Below are 20586 nucleotides of genomic sequence, written 5' to 3' on the forward strand. Positions count from 1 at the left end.
TTTTCATTATACTTTCTAGTTTGTAACTCTTTGTTTATTTCTGTGGGTTTTTTTCCTTTCTGCTTCTGTCATTAGACTACAGACTTCATGAGAGCAGAAACCACATCTATCTTGTTCTTCTATCTCCAGCATTTAGCACAGAGCCTGTCACAATAATTATTTGTTGAATAAATAAATAGGCTTTAGTGTTTCAATGTGTTTCTGTTATAGAGTTAAACTTGGAGTTAAAATATTTTTTATTGAGATATAATTTAGGTACCATAAAATTTCACCTTTTGAAAGTATAAAATTTAGTGGTTTATAATATATTCACAAGGTTACACAACCATGACTACTGTCTAATTCCAAGACATTTTCATCACTCCCAATCTCCCTCGCCGCAGCCCCTGCCAACCACTAGTCTGCTTTCTGTCTTTATGGATTTGCCTGTTCTGGACATATATAAAATGGGATTCTGTACTATGTGATATTTAGTGTTTAGCTTCTTTCCTTTTCCGTGATACTCTCAAGGTCTGTGCTGTAGCATGTATATTACTCCTACATGCTGTGTGTGGTGTAGCATGTATAATTACTACTGCGTCTAAAGGCTGAAAAATATTTTATTACATGGATATGCCATGTTTGTTTATCTTACATCAGTTTATAGACTCTTTGATTATTTCCACTTTTTGGCTATTATGAATAATGCTGCTATAGGCATTCTTGCACAATTTCTTTTTCACTTCTCTTGCGTATATATATATACCTAGAAGTGGAATTGCCAGATCATATGGTAGGTAGCTCTGTATTTAATATTTTGAGGAACTTAAACATTTTTCCCGAGTGCCTCATCGTTTCGTATTCTCACCAGCAGTATACAAGCGTTTCAGTTTGTCTTCACCCTTGCCAACACTTGTTGTCTTTTTTGGGGAAATGTCTGTTCACATCCTTGCCCATTTTAAAAATTGGGTTTAATTGGGCTGTTTGTCTTTTAGTTGTGGAGTTCTAGGAGTTCTGGATATTAGATTCTTATCTGACATGGTTTGCATATATTTTCTTCCATTCTCTGGTTGTCTTTTCACTTTCTTGATAGTGCCTTTTAAACACATAAGTTTTTTATTTTGATGAATTCTATTTTATCAGTATTTTCTTTTATTACTTATACTTTTGGAAATTTATCTTAGGAACCATTGCCTCATCTAACATCATGAAGATTTATGCCTGTTTTTCTTTAAGAGTTTTATACTTTTCAAATTTATATTTAAATCTTTGATCCATTTAGACAATTTTAGTATATGATGTGAGAGAGGGGTCAGCTTCATTCCTTTGTACACAAATATTTAATTGTTGGAGTTAGTCTTTTTGAACTTTAATAGAGAGTTACAATTTTCTCAAAATTATTATGAAACAAATATGTTTCATATTTACAATTTAAAAAATAAAATATGGAGTGCATACTGTGTACCAGACATTATGCTGGGCATTGGAGAAGGAAATGGCAACCCACTCCAGTGTTCTTGCCTGGAGAATCCCAGGGACAGCGGAGCCTGGTGGGCTGCCGTCTATGGGGTCGCACAGAGTCGGACACTACTGACGCAACTTAGCAGCTGCAGGATCTATAAAGATAAAAAATATATAATTCTTACCTTCAATCTCTCAAAGCTCTGGAAATTAAGAAGACTGAAAGTAGTCATAAAAATTTGAGATTACTGATTGTTTTGAAGAATTGGTTTTTGAGAGATTTTATGTGAAAGTAAGATGACACTTATGGTTTTATTTATACACACACACACACACACACACACACACAGTCCTGAAAATTGCTATAAAAAGCACTTGATGGTGGTTGCTATGCAGTAAGAATATTTTACCTTGATTAGTACTCTTAGAGTTATTTGCTATTAACTTAGTAATTTTGGGAGTGGTAGATGAGAAATAAATTGTCTGTCATCCACAAATGCAAGGTAGAGATAAAACCGTAACAGAAATGACAGATCTCTCATTATTCTCTCTTTGGTATAAATGACTGTATTAATATTTATTTAACTAAGAGCAAAGGATTCTTTACAGCAGTACTCTCTGAGTCATTCTTTGCCAGTTCTGGATTTTTTTTTTCCCACCCTTTCATCTTTCTTCCTTTTTTTCGTCTTGATGCTAATCTTACATTTGTTGATAGATCTTGCTAATATATGGACTTATTTACACTAGATTTCTTTGAACTAAATTTAGTCTTTTGTGACTAATTGAATTAATAGTTTTGTGACTGATTGACATTAGGACATGTTGGGGGTTTTTTCCTAATAATACAATAGAGGATAAGATTAAAATTTTTTTTAAATGGGTAGATAAGTAGAGTAAGATATTACTCTTATTCTAAATAAGCTATAGCCAGATGTATTATAAAAACAGCATCTGGAGGATTCCCAGGCTGTCTGGTTGTGAGGACTCAGTTCTTTAACTATGTGGGCCCGAGTTCAATCCCAGATATGGGAACTAAGATCCTGAAAGCCATTTAGAGAGGCCAGAAGAAAAAAAAGAGTAGCATATGTTACCTTAGAGCATCTTTTAACTCAAGGTCAGTTTTTCAAAAAGCTTTGACCTGCTTTATGGTTTGAAAAAATAATTCTCACTGGCCTTGGGCAGTTACAGCCTTTATTGTACTTTAGCTGCTAAGCTTACATGAGGAACTTAAAGTAGCCATCCTTTCTTTACTGCAAAATCAGTAGAATCCTGCATAAATTTTTCAGTTCTAAAGCATAAGAATAGAGAAGTAGTAGTCCTTTTTTTTTTTTTAACATTTTTGTTTTCAAATTAAATGGATAGATTCAACATGCTTTTTAAAACTTCATTTTAAGCTTTTGTTTTCTTTAAAATATCTCTGGAATTCATGTGTGTGTGTGCGTGTGTGTGTATTACATACTACTTAGGAAATACTACTTCTCTTATTACTGGAGAGGTGAATTACTTAAGGATTTCTGGGATTCTCCTAAGATTTGAAGCATCTGAGGGATGTAAAAGAACCTATACTTTATCTGGGCATTTCAAGCTTAGAGTGCCCTAGAGATCCAGAAATAAGAAAGTTGTAAATTACAGTTATCATCGGGAGTCTCGTCAGAGCTCACTGGTCAAGAAACATACCCTTTTTAGCCTTGGGGTTCCTGAAGATGTATATATCTGTACTATAATATTGAGTAAATCAATATGCTATATGACAACTCACAAAGTGGATCCTGCCTGCAAAGACATACATTGATTGGCCCACATAGTGTTTTTAAAATATCTAGATTTATGACTTCTCCCTGAAAAATTGGAAGATCTGACAACCTAGGCAGCAGCTAGCTAGATGGACTTGTGCTCTGCCGTTAACTAGAATCCATACCACTACTTCTCCTGAATGTGTCAGTTGCCATTTATCACCACACTTGCACAATTACCCAGTTACTAGCTCATTTATGTTCTATCCAGCAACTGAACATTTGGAATATCTAATTTATAACCATCAGTCTATGTCTCTTTCTCTATGTCTGGTACAGCTAAGGTAAAAATGAGTAGGTAGTTAGAACAATCAACTCATTTTTTTCCAGAAACCATTACATATTCATGTCTTCATTTTCTGCTACATTTTAAAATGCAATATTAGTCTACTGTCTGCTAAATCTTATTCAATTCACCTGCCAGTACCTTGAGACTGCTTTGATCACCTCTGTCTGCAATGGTGTCTTCTGAAGTCTTATGAACACTTATTTTCTCCACCACTATAAATTTATTATAGTAGAGATTTAGAAAACCTCATTCAATTTAAAAAATTGTGTGCCTGTGAAGAAGCCTTTGATTAACCTTTCCTTAATATGGTTCACAAGTTCATTTTTTCAAAGAAATGCATATATTGTTGTCATTTTTGAAGACTAAGAAAGTATTAGTAACTTACATTTTTGTTTCCCTAGTTGGTCTTTGGACGTTAAATTTAAATATTGTTTTCCTTGCTTTCAGTTACAGATGAGGACACAGTAAAGAGGTATTTTGCCAAGTTTGAAGAAAAGTTTTTCCAAACCTGTGAAAAAGAACTTGCCAAAATCAACACATTTTATTCAGGTAAGCAGTTTTTTGGTACAACATACAGGAGACAATTTCTGCTGCTAAGGAAGGAGAAACTCTACCATGTCATTGTTGAAACTTCTGATCATTTTTAGATTGGGCCTTTTCCTACTATACTGCAATTAAGGGATATTTTCTTTAGCTGAGGTAGGAATACATATGTTTCTTCACTCTTTGAGCTTTGTATGGTCATTGCCCAATTCTCTTGCAGTTGTAAGGATTTCAGGAACTCATTATGAATCGATACTTTGATACAGCTTCACCATGGCCCATTCCCGAGTATTAAAGAGTCAGAAACATGGTTTTACTATTTCTCTCATAGCTTAATGACATAGCTACAGCTTATTAACTATGTCACTTTTAATGCCTTTCCATCGCATGAAACACTCATATGTGTCTGACTGGGATATGGCCTCCAGAGTGGCATCTACCAGATGCGAATGGAGTTCAGATGAAAACTTCTATTTCTTTATGTCTAACCTTTAACATTTTGTTGTTATATATATATTTACCCCCCTAACTCCTTTAACATCTGTCTGCTTTTCCATCTCACAGAACTCTAAATCCTTGATTCCTTCATTCTGTTCCAGTTGACCAGGATCCTCCCCAAATTACTTTCATTTCTATCAGTCCTTGTGCTTTTAATCCCTTCACCCTCGCTGCCTTATGTTGATTGTTTCTGCCTGGCTAAACTCCAGCTGTAGAGTTTTACCAGCCTTTACCTTCTTCATTCCTACCCCCAGGCTGCTTAGGACAGTTAGGGAGGAAAAAAAAACCACCATATAGCGAAACAAATGTGAACCACTGTAAATTCATTATTGCATTCTTAACTATGTTCTCAGAGCTGCCTGTGAGTCCTACTCTGCCCTTTTCCATACTCCAGAGTGCTTTTCTAAACCCCATACCATTTTCTTGAATTATCTGACCCAACCATCCTTCCTATCATGTTCATTATAGATCCTTCTTTACAAATAAAAATAAAGACTTTCAATTCCTATTGGTGTGTAATACTTATGCAGATCTATGCCACTCCCTCCCCTCAAAAACTTATAGACATTCTTACCCTACAAATATTTTCCTCCAATATTTGTAGAAAAGATATATCTCCTCAGTCCATGGCAAATTCTATAACTAATGACCGAGTTTCAGCTCTTAGAGACCTTGTTCCAGAAATTATTTCCTCTAAGACTTATTGAATAAATAGTCTCCTTAACAAGTCACTCCTTTAAACAGAAAATAAATTTAAAAAGGAAGCAAATATCTAAACTCTGTGTTTTCCTTCTCATTTTTCACTTATGGCTGGATTTCTTCCTAGGCAGAGGGAGCAAAGGCACAGAGCTGTGAAAGGACATAGCATATGTACATGTCTTTTTCACTTGGTTACAAGTATGTAGAAGGCAGAGACAAAACAGAAATATTATTTGACACCATGCAATTGCATAGCTTTTCAACAAGGGTTAAAAATGTACAGCAGAAATTACAGTGTTCAAAGAAACTAGACTTCCTAATTTCCACAATTAGGAAGTAAGAGGATAAAGAGGAATCAGGATATAGACAGATGAGAGGGCAGCCACATAATGTAGAGTGAGGAAACCGGAGACTAAAAGAGGAAGGCATTTACAAAGAAAAGAGTGTTTAGACTATGAAAAGTCCATTGGATATGATCTAAGGTTGTAAATGAGAAACATACAAAGTCAAGTTCATTAGCATTTTTCTTTTACTATAATTTTCCTGGAAAGGCTCTCTGAACCCAACTCTAATTAAATATAAATTAGATTATAAAAAATAGGTAATGCTTTTTGATTTCCAAAGAAAATTAAATATCTGCTCTTAGCAATAGTTATATACTTAATATATTTTGAGTTACAATAAAAAATGCATGCAAGGCTTCCCTGGTTGCTCACTAGTAAAGAATCCACCTGCCAATACAGGAGACATGAGTTTGATCCTTGATCTGGGAAGATCCCACATGTCACAGAACAGCTAAGCCCATGTACCCCAGCTATTGAGGCTGTGCTCTAGAGTCTGGGAGGCACAATTATTGACCCCATGTGCCCTAGAGCCCATCCTTCACAACAAGAGAAGCCACTGCGGCGAGAAGCCCACACACCACAGCTAGAGAGTAGCCCCCGCGTGCCGCAACTAGAGAAAAGCTTGCACAGCAACAAAGGCCCAACACACCGAAAGAAAATTAACAGTTATTCTTTTAATACATATAAATTATGACCTCATCATACAGACAGATGTGTGTGTTTTACGTATGTTTGCAAACATCTATATATGTGTGTATGTGCAATATATTTGATTAAAAGTATTCTCATGAAACAATACTTATTCTTTAAAGTATAAAGAATATAATCTTTATTCTTTATTCTCTATTTGATTTTTTAAATGCTGATTTATTATACACTAAATTGCTTTCATGATCGCGTTTTGGGTTACAACCCTCAGTTTGAAAAATGATATCTTAGACTTGGTTACTTTTCAAAGATCATTTTGGGCTTTCTACTATTAAAATTTTGGGAGCTATGATTTAATAACTTCCTATCTCTGTGTGTATTGGCAGAGAGCCATTGAAGCATGTCTCTTGATGTCATTAAGCAGTAGGTACAGATTGATAGTCTTCAGACTGACTTTTTGCCAGGTCAGGAAGTAATGGGTAATATGAAGACATGACTGACAGAAATAGAGTTTGGCACTTATCCTAGATGGTATCACTTTTCTCCTTATTTAGCTACCTTCTCCATGGCAGATTGTCTTGTAGACTGCAAACCTCAGATATTAGGGCACATGAAAAACTGTAGATGATACAGGGATGAATTCATCTTTTAAACCCTACCGCTACCCAGTCACATCTCACAAGTTATTTAATGGTCAGCTAAAAATGGTTGTTTTTAAAGTGAGATCTAGCATTGATTGAAGGCTTCCCTGGTGGTTCAGTGGTAAAGAAATCTGCCTGTCAAGGCAGGAACTGCAGGAGATGCGGGTTTCATCCCTGGGCCGGGAGTAATCCTTGGAGGAGGAAATGGCAACCCACTCCAGTATTCTTGCCAGGATAATCCCATGGGCAGAGGAGCCTGATGGGGTCACATGGGGTCACAAAGAGTTGGACACCACTGAGCACAGCATTGGCTGAAACCTTGAAGTACTCCCTAAAAATGCTATAAAAGTCAAACCAATGAAACATATGAATACTACTAAAATACAGATGCTTATTTTCATACCAAGTCTATCACCTACAAATTGTTTTTTGGATTTTTGAACTTTATTATTTTTTTAAAGATGTATGTAACCTTCCTATGCATCTGCATATGTACCTGTAAAATGAGCAAAGTGGTTCTCAGCCCTCTAGGGTTTCACCTGTAAACAGTCAGAAACTGTTGTCAATATTTCAGAAAACCTAATGTAAATTTTTTATTTCTTATTACATATTTTTAGCTAATAAGATAGAAGTTTTTTTTTAGAGTTACAGATTCAATCTTCAATATTTGAAGGCCATGGGAAGAGAGGGAAATTTTTTAAAGGTGTCCTTTTGATGATAACATTTTTGCTTATCCCTGACCTAGAAGTCTTCCAGCTGTTTTCTATTAATGACGACCAGTACTGTTCTTTTCCGTTGGGAGTACTAGTTACTTCATGTCACAAATTTCTCTTCTTGAACCAATTTGCTTTCTCCCTTCATTCAGAATACTTGGCTTCTAAGGAGTATTTTTGTGTGCCTACATTTGAAAGAGTCTTAGACTGTATCTGTTTCTTTCATTATGGGAAGTCCTTTTAATTGGTTGGAATAATTTATTTTATTTTTTTAAGTGTTCACAGCAGCTTTATTTATCATAGGTCAAACTAGAAACAACCAAATATTAATCAGCAAGTAAATGGTTGAACATATAGTTTATCCTTACAATGGAATACTTCTCAGCAGCAAAAAGCAACACGTTATTAGAACATACAGCAATATAGAGGCTCTTAAAAATGTTCACAGACTTAGAGAAGGCTGTTTAAAATCAGTAACCAACAAGGACCTTCTGTATAGCACAGGAAACTCTGCTCAACACTGTGTGACAGTCTGGATGGGAGGGGAATTTGGGAGAGAATGGATAATGTACATGTATGACTGGGTCCCTTCCCCATTCACCTGCAACTATCACAACATTGTTTGCTAATCAACTGTACCCCAGTACAAAACAAAAAGCCCCAAAATAAATGTCCTGCAGAGCAAAAGAAGCCAAACACCAAAGACTATACATTATATCATTTCACTTACAGTAAGTTCTAGAAAAGACAGTGCTTACCTTTAGGCATGTAATGGCAGAAAATAAGGAGTTTCCTAGTTGGGATGCAGGGTGGGGTGGTCAGTAATTGAAACCAAATGGATATGAGGAAACTTTCTGGCATGAAATATTCTATTTCTTGACTATAGTGGTGATGAGTCAAAACTCATCAAGCCATATACTTAATACACGTGCATTTAATTCTATTTAAGTTAGGCCTCAAAAGAGTTTATTTTTTGATTTAAGTGATAGTCAATTAATATTAAGTGTCCAGTTATTTCTTATTCCATATGCCCACAAATCAGCAGTCAAGGGCAGGAAGTACTCTGCTGTGGAAGTAATTGACTTACATTATCAAAAGGATATAGGGCTGCTCATTCATGTGAGCACAGAGATACAACCCTAACTGACCTTTTCTTTCTCTTTTCTTCTTTCTGTACTCTTCCTTCCCTCCTTGCTTTTCTTTTTGTTTCTTTCTAAGACTGAAAGCATGGGGAATGCCCAGTCATGGGTAAAATAGTTTCAGGATTGAATCTTCACAAAAAAGCAGACTGTCATCTAAATTAGTGTTCTTTTAAACAGTTGTAGCTTGCAACCCAATAACTGGTGACCGCTGTGGGGTCATCACAAGCATTTTTTAAAAATATGAATAGGATTATAGATTGAGGGCAAGAGGAGAAGGGGCAGCAGAGGATAAGATGGCTAGATAACATCACTGACTCAGTGGACATGAGTTTAAGCAAACGTGGGGAGATAGTGAATGACAGGGAGGCCTGGCATGCTACAGTTGATGGGGTTGCAAAGAGTTGGACATGACTTAGTGACTGAAAAACAGCAAGAGAATATAGTAGAATAGAAAATATCAGAGTACATCTAATATATTTCTTTACTACTTTTATCTTTTAAACTTTATGATGCTTGTTATTATAGAGTTTTGCAAAGTTCTATGGAAACAAACATGAAGATGCATAAACGGAAACATTTAAATTTGGTCTTTGAAAATGGGTGGGCATTTGCTGAATCCTTTTGGCGAAGTGTGTTTGGGAATGGCTTTGTGAGAAAAATTGGTGTACAGTGTTCCAAGAAAAGGGAAAAACCTATCCAGATGCATAGTGCATTAAAGTCCATAACATATTTGGGGGTAAGGAGGATAACAGATAGTCAGCTGAGGCTGAAGTTGTAAAAAAATTAGTGCTATTGATTAGACAGAAAAGAATGGAAGAATAGGATATTATTTTCACACATAGAGGTTTTAGCCTTAAGTATATGAGGTTGTAACAATTTCAGGTCGTAAGAATTCCATGTAAAAGCAGTGCAAAAATTGCATGTAATGTAATAAGATTACCTGAATCATCTGCAACGGGTCAGCATGCTCATAAACTTACTTTGTATCTCAGGTAACAGTGAAATCCATCAATTGAATCTGCAAGATGATAATGTTGAAAGACAAACAAATGATAAAAGTGTTCTGAGATATTTATTTTATTTAATCAAGAATTATTCTTCAATTGCATAACAACATAATAGCTTTGCTATTTTGAAGATGCCTTGTATTTCTAAAACAACTTTTCTAAAAGTAAAAAATATGTATACAAATCTCATTAAAACTAAAATAGATCTTGATAACCTTTTTTTAGCTCTTTGAGGGGATTCAGGCACTTTGAAAGTTCTTGAATGGTTATTGGAAATTTTTATCAAATATTTTATTATATGAGAGGTTATGGAATAAGCAGATTTAATAGTAATTTGTTCTTATTCAGAGTGTGACTTGGTTCACTGGCATGATTAGAAATTGGAATTTATTGCCAAAATAGACAGTTTTCATCAGTATTTATAAAATTGCTTAGGAATATTCACTTTTAGTTTTTATAACTGTTGATAAACCAAATATATTTTATATGCATATGTAATACTTTTTTCTAGATTCTGTGCTATTCCATTGGGTTAGCTCAGCTGGTAAAGAATCTGCCTACAATGCAGGAGACCCCGGTTCAGTTCCTGGGTTGGGAAGATCTCCTGGAGAAGGGATAAGCTACCTACTCTGGTGTTCTTGGGCTTCCCAGGTGGCTCAGATGGTAAAGAATCCACTTGTAATGCACCTGGGTTCAATCCCTGGGTTGGGAAGATCCCCTGGAGAAGGGAATGGCTACCCACTCTGGAATTCTGGCCTGTAGAATTCCATGGACAGAGGAGCCCGGCAAGCTTACAATCCATTGGGTAGCAAAGAGTTGGCCGTGACTGAGCGACTTTCACACTTTGAAGCTTTTTGGAGGTCTGAGTCTAGAAAACGGTGATATCATTATAAAATAGACTTGGACACTTGGTGTCAAAAAAGCAGTGTTTCTCATCCTTTTAAAACCTGTGCCCCTTTGGGTAAGTTTAGAGCTCTTACCCCATAACTGTAGTAATATTGATTTTTCTTCAAATTCCAGATGCTTTACCCTCCACACTCCCACCTAGGCATTCTCCCGCATATGCTCTTCTAGATAGTCTTGTCCTTGAGAAAGAGAATCACTAGTTTAAAGAAAGTAACAAAATAACCCTTGAAGTTTTTATTTTTCCTTATGTCTGTGTAGGAACTTGAATTAGTAGAGAGAACTTTTTTCCTACATATCCATTCATTCATGCAACAAACATGGATTGAGCCCACGTTTGCAAAGGTGAAGATGATAGTCCACACAAAACTTGTATGTGAATCTTAACAGCAGCATAATTTATATAGTAAAAAGACTTAAAGTGAAGTTACTCAGTCATGTCTGACTCTGCAACACCATGGACTGTAGCCTACCAGGCTCCTCCGTCCATGGGATTTTCCAGGCAAGAATACTGGAGTCGGTTGCCATTTCCTTCTCCAGGAGGTCTTCCCGACCCAGGAGTTGAACCCGGGTCTCCTGCATTGTAGGCAGATGCTTTACTGTCTGAGCCACCAGGGAAGACCTAAAAAGACTTAAAAACAATCCACATGTCCACAAACTGATGAATATTTAAAGAAAATGTGGTATATCCATACGGTGAAATACAGTTTAGCAGTGAAAGGATACATAGAATATGAAAATTTTCAGATGCAAAATAAAGCATATACTTAATATGGCTATAGACATAAAAGAGTGTATCAAAACCATGAGCAGAGTAGAAACTATGAAAATTGACTTTTAAAAATAATCAATTAGAAATTTTTAAATGATAATAAAATTGCTTACACTATGAATTGGGTAGACTTTAAGAGAGAATTTATAAACTGGAAGATAGAGCTGAAGTTGTTACTCAGAATGTAATACAAAGAGAGAGAGAGAGGACTATTCAAGACATGTAAAAGGCAGAACAAGAAGGTCAAGAAGTGGGATTTGATATCGATGATTTTCTTTTTCTGCTACCCATTCCATATTTCCTTTGTCCTCAGCCAGTGTCTTAGCTGGTGAGGCTTCTTTACTGGGTGGGATAACCCAGACTTTAATTCTTAAAGGGGCTGAATCCTCAGTAATTCTGTCTTTTTTTGCCTTAGTTTTCAGTAACTTTTATTATTGATCATTGAAGTCCTAGGATGTGTTCCAGAGAGTCTCCTGGGTTGCAGACACAATCCTCCTTGTTACTATTGTGTTACCTGTTCCCCTTCGTAGTCAGAAACACTTTAACCAGTAAACACCTTTGCTTTCTGGTTCGGTGGTATCATGAGCCCAAAATGGCCAGATGGAAGTCTCAGCTTCCAATTCATTAGAACCATTGTTGTGCTCCTGTGAAAGAAGAATTTCCCTTTGAGAACTAACCAATAGGCAGAACTCAGGTTGCAGGTTGGGAAGCAAAAATTCAGTTCAGTCACTCATCAAGAGGCTCTCTAGTTCTTTTTTGCTTTCTTCTGTAAGGGTGGTATCATCTGTGTATCTGAGGTTATTGATATTTCATATAAGAGAGAAAGGAGCTACTCCTACTTCCACCTGCTGATTCCTAGATTATGTTTTGGCTGCCTTTCTGTCTGACTTACTTCACTTGCTATAATAATCTCTCAGTTCATTCATGTCGCTGCAAATGGCAATAATTTATTCTTTATGGCTGAACAAATACTCCATTGTATCTATATACCAAATTTTTCTTACCGTTCACCAGTTAGAGGACATTTGGATTGTTTCCACTTTTTGGTTATTATGAATACCAGTTTGTGTATATGTACAAGTTTTTGTGCGCATGTATATTTTCAGTTTTCCTGGGTATATACTAAGAATGGCATTGCTGGATCTTAAGATAACTCTATGTTTTAACTTTTTGACCCCCTTGGACTGCAAGGAGATCCAACCAGTCCATTCTAAAGGAGATCAGTCCTGGGTGTTCATTGGAAGGACTGATGCTAAAGCTGAAACTCCGATATTTTGGCCACCTCGTGTGAAGAGTTGACTCATTGGAAAAGACTCTGATGCTGGGAGGGATTGGGGGCAGGAGGAGAAGGGATGGATGGGGCAGAGGATGAGATGGCTGGATGGCATCACCAACTCGATGGACATAAGTTTGAGTAAACTCCAGGAGTTGGTGATGGACAGGGGGCCTGGCGTGCTGTGATTCATGGGGTCGCAAAGAGTCAAACACGACTGAGCGACTGAACTGAACTGAAACTGTTTTCCAGATTTACAAAGCAGCTTGTACCATTTTGTAGTCTCACTCTTAGCAGCTCTTAAAAAGAAAGAGTACACTTGAGGTTTTGCAGGGGGTAAGGAGTGGGCTAGAAAGAAAGGAGGCCATTACACTAAAACATGTTTTTCCTATCTCTTTCTAACTATTAGAATGCAGTATTTTTTCCCTAGAAATTTTAGGGAAGCTAATTAGTAAAAATTCAGAAGTCAGTGAGAACTTTTACGAGTTTTTTTATCTTGATCTGACAGTTGTGTTTTATTCCTTATAGAAAAGCTCGCAGAGGCTCAACGCAGGTTTGCTACCCTTCAGAATGAGCTTCAATCATCACTGGATGCGCAGAAAGAAAGCACTGGTGTTACCACACTGCGACAACGCAGAAAGCCAGTCTTCCACCTGTCCCACGAGGAACGTGTCCAACATAGGAATATTAAAGACCTTAAACTGGCCTTCAGCGAGTTCTACCTCAGTCTTATCCTGCTGCAGAACTATCAGGTACTTCAGTTCTTACCATGGAGGATAGAACCTTTAAATGATTGAGAAATTATAATAAACAGAATTACCTTGAGCTATACTAATGTGTCATTCCAAAAAGGGAAATTCTTAGCATGTTATTCTTTCAATTCTTATTGGAATTTCATTTATTCTTAAAATAAAATAATAATGTTAACAAGACTTAGGTTTTTGAAGATCATTTTTCCCACACCTTTTTATACAGTGTTCAGGAGTAACCCTTGACTCAAAGAGTAATAGTCTGCTACCTATTTTTAGAAGCATCTCTAAGTAGTGAGTAGAAGTAAGAAATAAACATATATCTACCCAATCACTGCTAGCTACGTAAGAACATTTATACCCCCACCTATAGCAAAATTTCCACAAAAGCAACTGGACAGTTAACTTTCCTGCAAGTAACACAAATAATGTAAAAGATACTGACTTTTCAACTTGCCACTAATAGCCCTTTCAGTTTTATTATCTGCAATATGACTATTAAAAAAAAAGAAAACTTGCAAAAGAAATTTTTAAAACTCAGTCTGAAAAGTTGAACTACTATGTATACTAACTTATAGAAATGCATGGCATTTATTCATTTGTAATTCTTTATAAATTTGTTCATATAGTTAAATCTGTAAAGAACATATTGAAAAACAGATTATTTGTTCAATAATAAATATTTAAATAGGCAAAAGCATCTCCCAAATCTTTAAAGAGACCTTATGTGCTGTTGTATTTCCATTTTATTCTTGTCACTATTACTTCTAGTCTAGTTAAGATCATCACTATATAAAAACTAAAGATTAAAAAAAATAAAAAATAAAGATTATATAATAAAAATATTACCATGGATAAATATTGGAATTTTAAAATAAAATGTAATTATAGTGTCATGTCTGCAGTAATGTTAAGTCCTTAATGCATGTGTTTATTTCCATCTTTCCCTTTCGTAATTCTACTTTCTTTAACATTTCATATTTTATTAATTATGCTTACTGTTATGGGGAAGTACTCTTACTAAATTTTCTTTTATTAATTTTGCCATAAGTTTTTGTTTTGGGTCATTATTTTAAAAAGCTTCTGGAAAAATAATTGTTTATAAAAGTTCTTATCTATCTTTCATCCTTTGAGATTATCTATACTGTAAGAAATGAGAAGCACCCTACTCCAGTACTCTTGCCTGGAAAATCCCATGAACGGAGGACCTGGTAGGCTGTAGTCCATGGGGTCGCTAAGAGTCGGACACAACTAAGTGACTTCACTTTCATTTTCACTTTCATGCATTGGAGAAGGAAATGGCAACCCACTCCGGTGTTCTTGCCTGGAGAACCCCAGTGATGGGGGAGCCTGGTGGGCTGCCGTCTATGGGGTAGCACAGAGTCGGACACGACTGAAGTGACTTAGCATACTGTAAGAATACATTTATTTTGCAAATGAGGAGAAAGGAAAATGTATTGTAATCATAGGATATCCTCACCAAGGGGAGTTTAAAATGATCTATTAAAGTATGAAAAACAAGTATTAACAAACCAGCAAGCATGCAAAACCTAATTTAGAGTGACTGCTCTGTTTTGTTTTGTTTTGTTTCACTGATGGGATTATACGATGAGGAAATTTGGGAGATCTGTTTTAAAGAAACTTGCAAATCCACAATTTTATGCTTTTTTGTCTGTTGATCAAAGAACAATAGAATTTGAGAATATAGAAAGGTATAGTATTTTAATGTTGTTGAAATGGAAGAAAAGTACAAGTTCCTACCCATTATCAGCAAAACCCTATATATATGATCACTTCTTTTCCACTGGCTCTTTGCACACCCATCCCCAAACAGAATGTATGACAACAAAATAAAAGTTAAGAGACGTAGATGATAGTCCATTTTCCATGCTTGTTTGTACACGTTTGCAGAGTAGGGGGGAGATGAATAGCTATACCAGTCCTTTAAAAAGCAAAGAACTAATAAATGTATTCAGTTCATGATATCAGTCAGTTCAGTCGCTCAGTCGTCTCCGACTCCTTGTGACCGCATGAATCGCAGCACGCCAGGTCTCCCTGTCCATCACCATCTCCCAGAGTTCACTCAGACTCACGTCCATTGAGTCCGTGATGCCATCCAGCCATCTCATCCTCAGTCGTCCCCTTCTCCTCCTGCCCCAATGCCTCCTAGCATCAGAGTCTTTTCCAATGAGTCAACTCTTTGCATTAGGTGGCCAAAGTACTGGAGCTTCAGCTGTAGCATCATTCCTTCCAAAGAAATCCCAGGGTTGATTTCCTTTAGAATGGACTGGTTGGATCTCCTTGCAGTCCAAGGGACTCTCAAGAGTCTTCTCCAACACCACAGTTCAAAAACAATTCTTCGGCTCTCAGCCTTCTTCACAGTCCAACTCTCACATCCATACATGACCACAGGAAAAACCATAGCCTTGACTAGACGGACCTGTGTTGGCAAAGTAATGTCTCTGCTTTTGAATATACTGTCTAGGTTGGTCATAACTTTTCTTCCAAGGAGTAAACGTCTTTTAATTTCATGGCTGCAGTCACCATCTGCAGTGATTTTGGAGCCCAACAAAATAAAGTCTGACACTGTTTCTACTGTTTCCCCATTATTTCCCATGAAGTGATGGGACCAGATGCCATGATCTTCGTTTTCTGAATGTTGAGCTTTAAGCCAACTTGTTCACTCTCCTCTTTCACTCTCATCAAGAGGCTTTTTTGCTCCTCTTCACTTTCTGCCATAAGGATGGTGTCATCTGCATATCTGAGGTTATTGATATTTCTCCTGGCAATCTTGATTCCAGCTTGTGCTTCTTCCAGTCCAGCGTTTCTCATGATGTACTCTGCATAGACGTTAAATAAGCAGGGTGACAATATATAGCCTTGACGTACTCCTTTTCCTATTTGGAACCAGTCTGTTGTTCCATGTTCAGTTCTAACTGTTGCTTCCTGACATGCATACAGATTTCTCAAGAGGCAGGTTAGGTGGTCTGATATTCCCATCTCTTTCAGAATTTTCCACAGTTTATTGTGATCCACACATGCAAAGGCTTTGGCATAGTCACTAAAGCAGAAATAGATGTTTTTCTGGAACTCTCTTGCTTTTTCCATGATCCAGCGGGTGTTGGCAATTTGATCTCTGGTTCCTCTGCCTTTTCTAAAACCAGCTTGAACATCAGGGAGTTCACGGTTCACGTATAGCTGAAGCCTGGCTTGGAGAATTTTGAGCCTTACTTTACTAGCATGTGAGATGAGTGCAGTTGTGCAGTAGTTTGAGCATTCTTTGGCATTGGAAAGAAAACTGACCTCTTCCAGTCCTGTGGCCACTGCTGAGTTTTCCAAATTTGCTGGCATATTGAGTGCAGCACTTTCACAGCATCATCTTTCAGGATTTGAAACAGCTCAACTGGAATTCCACCACCTCCTCTTGCTTTGTTCGTAGTGATGCCTTTCTAAGGCCCACTTGACTTCACATTCCACGATGTCTGGCTCTAGATTAGTGATCACATCATCATGATTATCTGGGTTGTGAAGATCTTTTTTGTACAGTTCTTCCTTGTATTCTTGCCACCTCTTCTTAATATCGTCTGCTTCTGTTAGGTCCAGACCATTTCTGTCCTTTATCAAGCCCATCTTTGCATGAAATGTTCCCTTGGTATCTCTAATTTTCTTGAAGAGATCTCTAGTCTTTCCCATTCTGTTGTTTTCCTCTATTTCTTTGCATTGATCTCTAAAGAAGGCTTTCTTATCTCTCCTTGCTATTCTTTGGGACTCTGCATTCGGATGCTTATATCTTTCCTTTTCTCCTTTGCTTTTCACCTCTCTTCTTTTCACAGCTATTTGTAAGGCCTCCCCCGACAGCCATTTCTCTTTTTTACATTTCTTTTCCATGCAGATGGTCTTGATCCCTGTGTCCTATACAGTGTCATGAACCTCATTCCATAGTTCATCAGGCACTCTATCTATCAGATCTAGGCCCTTAAATCTATTTCTCACTTCCACTGTAGAATCATAAGGGATTTGATTTAAGTCATACCTGAATGGTCTAGCGGTTTTCCCTACTTTCTTCAATTTGCGTCTGAATTTGGTAATAAGGAGTTCATGATCTGAGCCACAGTCAGCTCCCGGTCTTGTTTTTGTTGACTGTATAGAGCTTCTCCATCTTTGGTTGCAAAGAATATAATCAATCTGATTTTGGTGTTGAGCATCTGGTGATGTCCATGTGTAGAGTCTTCTCTTGTGTTGTTGGAAGAGGGTGTTTGCTATGACCAGTGCATTTTCTTGGCAAAACTGTATTCGTCTTTGCCCTGCTTCCTTCCGCATTCCAAGGCCAAGTTTGCCTGTTACTCCAGGTGTTTCTTGACTTCCTACTTTTGCATTCCAGTCCCCTATAATGAAAAGGACATCTTTTTTGGATGTTAGTTCTAAAAGGTCTTGTAGGTCTTCGTAAAACCATTCAACTTCAGTTTCTTCAGCGTTACTGGTTGGGGCGTGGACTTGGATAACTGAGATATTGAATGGTTTGCCTTGGAGACGAACAGAGATCATTCTGTCGTTTTTGAGATTGCATCCAGGTACTGCGTTTTGGACTCTTTTGTTGACCATGATGGCTACTCCATGTCTTCTAAGGGATTCCTGCCCGCAGTAGTAGATATAATGGTCATCTGAGTTAAATTCACCCATTCCAGTCCATTTTAGTTTGCTGATTCCTAGAATGTCGACGTTCACCCTTGCCATCTCTTGTTTGACCACTTCTAATTTGCCTTGATTCATGGACCTGACATTCCAGGTTCCTATGCAATATTGCTCTTTACAGCATCAGTTCTTGCTTCTATCACCAGTCACATCCACAACTGGGTATTGTTTTTGCTTTGGCTCCATCCCTTCATTCTTTCTGGAGTTATTTTTCCCTAATCTCCAGCAGCATATTGGACACCTAATAACCTGGGGAGTTCCTGTTTTGGTATCCTATCGTTTTGCCTTTTCATACTGTTCATGGGGTTCTCAAGGCAAGAATACTGAAGTGGCTTGCCATTTCCTTCTCCAGTGGACCACATTCTGTCAGACCTCTCCACCATGACCCGCCTGTCTTGGGTTGCCCTGCAGGCATGGCTTGGTTTCATTGAATTAGACAAGGCTGTGGTCCTAGTGTGATTAGATTGACTAGTTTTCTGTGAATATGGTTTCAGTGTGTCTGCCCTCTGATGCCCTCTTGCAACACCTACCATCTTACTTGAGTTTCTCTTACCATACCCAGAATATTTTCTGAATATATTTTTTTGATCAAAGAAGCAAAAAAATATATTTTAGCTATTTTGAAGAGTTGTACATAGGAAAATGGAGATGAAGACGTTTTAAATTTCAGTTCAGTTCAGTTCAGTAGCTCAGTTGTGTCTGAGTCTTTGCGACCCCATCAATCACAGTATGCCAGTCCTCCCTGTCCATTACCAACTCCCAGAGTTCATTCAAACTCACGTCCATCAAGTCGGTGATGCCATCCAGCCATCTCATCCTCTGTCGGCCCCTTCTCCTCCTGTCCCCAATCCCTCCCAGCATCAGAGTCTTTTCCAGTGAGTCAACTCTTCACATGAGGTGGCCAAAGTACTGGAGTTTCAGCTTTAGCATCATTCCTTCCAAAGAACTGCCAGGGCTGGCTCCTTTAGAACGGACTGGTTGGATCTCCTTGCAGTCCAAGGGACTCTCAAGAGTCTTCTTCAACACCACAGTTCTAAATTTAGGACTTCCATTAATTTACATGAAATAAAAATAATAGGATTCATAATCTAGAGTTTCTTTGTATTACTAATAGCATACTACCTCAAAATGAATAAATAAAATAAGAAGGAAGAGTCTTATCTTTTCATAATAAATGCTTTTTTAAAAGCATTGCCATTTCCCTTGGTGCTCAATCTTCATTCATCTCAGTCAGTGCAAAGTGCTTATTGTTTTTAATTTTTCTTGTAGTCGTGGAAATTATAGTAGTGTTTCTTATTTCTTTCTGTAGAATCTGAATTTTACAGGGTTCCGAAAAATCCTTAAAAAGCATGACAAGATCCTGGAAACATCTCGTGGAGCAGATTGGCGAGTGGCTCATGTAGAAGTAGCCCCATTTTATACATGCAAGAAAATCAACCAGCTCATCTCTGAAACTGAGGTACAGTCATCTCACTTATATACCACATATTTTCAATAACATGAAAGTCTTATTTTAAATGAAGTAATTCCTCATTTTCTCCTTTTGTTGTTAGTTGCTTTAAATACATATATTCTTACTCATGATTTTTTCTTTTGCTTTATTCAGTATATATTCACCAAGAGTATATCAGAATACCATATATATTAATATAAATGGTTCAGAATTATTGATGCATTACTCAAGTTTAGTATAACCTGCATAAATATTTAACAATGTGTCTTTTAGGCTGTAGTGACCAATGAACTTGAAGATGGTGACAGACAAAAAGCTATGAAGCGTTTACGTGTTCCCCCTTTGGGAGCTGCTCAGGTTAGTATTTGTTTGCAGTTGTTCAGTTGATTCATGTGACCTATTTAATAATCAACGCGGTCTGTTAGGGGGCTTCCCAGGTGGCGCTAGTGGTAGAGAATCCACTTACCAATGCAGGAGAAGCAAGAGACCAGGGTTCACTCCCTGGGTCAGGAAGATCCCCTGGAGTAGGAAATGGCAACCCACTCCAGTATTCTTGCCTGGAAAATTCCATGGACAGAGGAGCCTGTCGGGCTATGGTCCATGGGGCTCCAAAGAGTTGAACCTGAATGAACATGTGTGTACGCACATGGGCGTGTGCACGCACACATACGTAGTCTGTTAGGTGATAAAATATACTGGTGTCATTACTTTAAAAAATGTTTCACCCAAAGTTTGTGAGTACTTATTACTACTGTGATTCTCATTTTAAAAAATCAGATGCCAGATTTCACTTCATAATAAATTGTAATGTCTTCTGACCTTTCTCTTCTTACCCTGTACTACTACTCTTGTTTATTCTGACATGCTAACTTCATCTGAGCAAATAATTTAAGATGAGATATTTATTAGATGATATGAAAGTGGGGGGGGGTCAAGATATTCTGGGCTACTACATACTTTCATCCAAAATGCAGTAATTATGCATAA

At 37.3% G+C, this 20586-nt stretch overlaps 1 protein-coding gene across 1 annotated transcript in view; it reads left to right on the forward strand.

Annotated features, from left to right (window-relative positions):
• XPR1 (xenotropic and polytropic retrovirus receptor 1) overlaps positions 1-20586 on the forward strand; it is a 210583-nt gene that overhangs the window by 126273 nt on the left and 63724 nt on the right. The window contains exons 3-6 of the mRNA XM_069546204.1: positions 3970-4071; positions 13234-13457; positions 19456-19605; positions 19873-19956. Coding sequence (XP_069402305.1) covers positions 3970-4071; positions 13234-13457; positions 19456-19605; positions 19873-19956 — 560 coding nt within the window. The remainder of the gene's footprint in view (positions 1-3969; positions 4072-13233; positions 13458-19455; positions 19606-19872; positions 19957-20586) is intronic.

Source organism: Ovis canadensis, chromosome 12, assembly GCF_042477335.2.
Source record: "Ovis canadensis isolate MfBH-ARS-UI-01 breed Bighorn chromosome 12, ARS-UI_OviCan_v2, whole genome shotgun sequence".
Classification (NCBI taxonomy): Eukaryota; Metazoa; Chordata; class Mammalia; order Artiodactyla; family Bovidae; genus Ovis; species Ovis canadensis.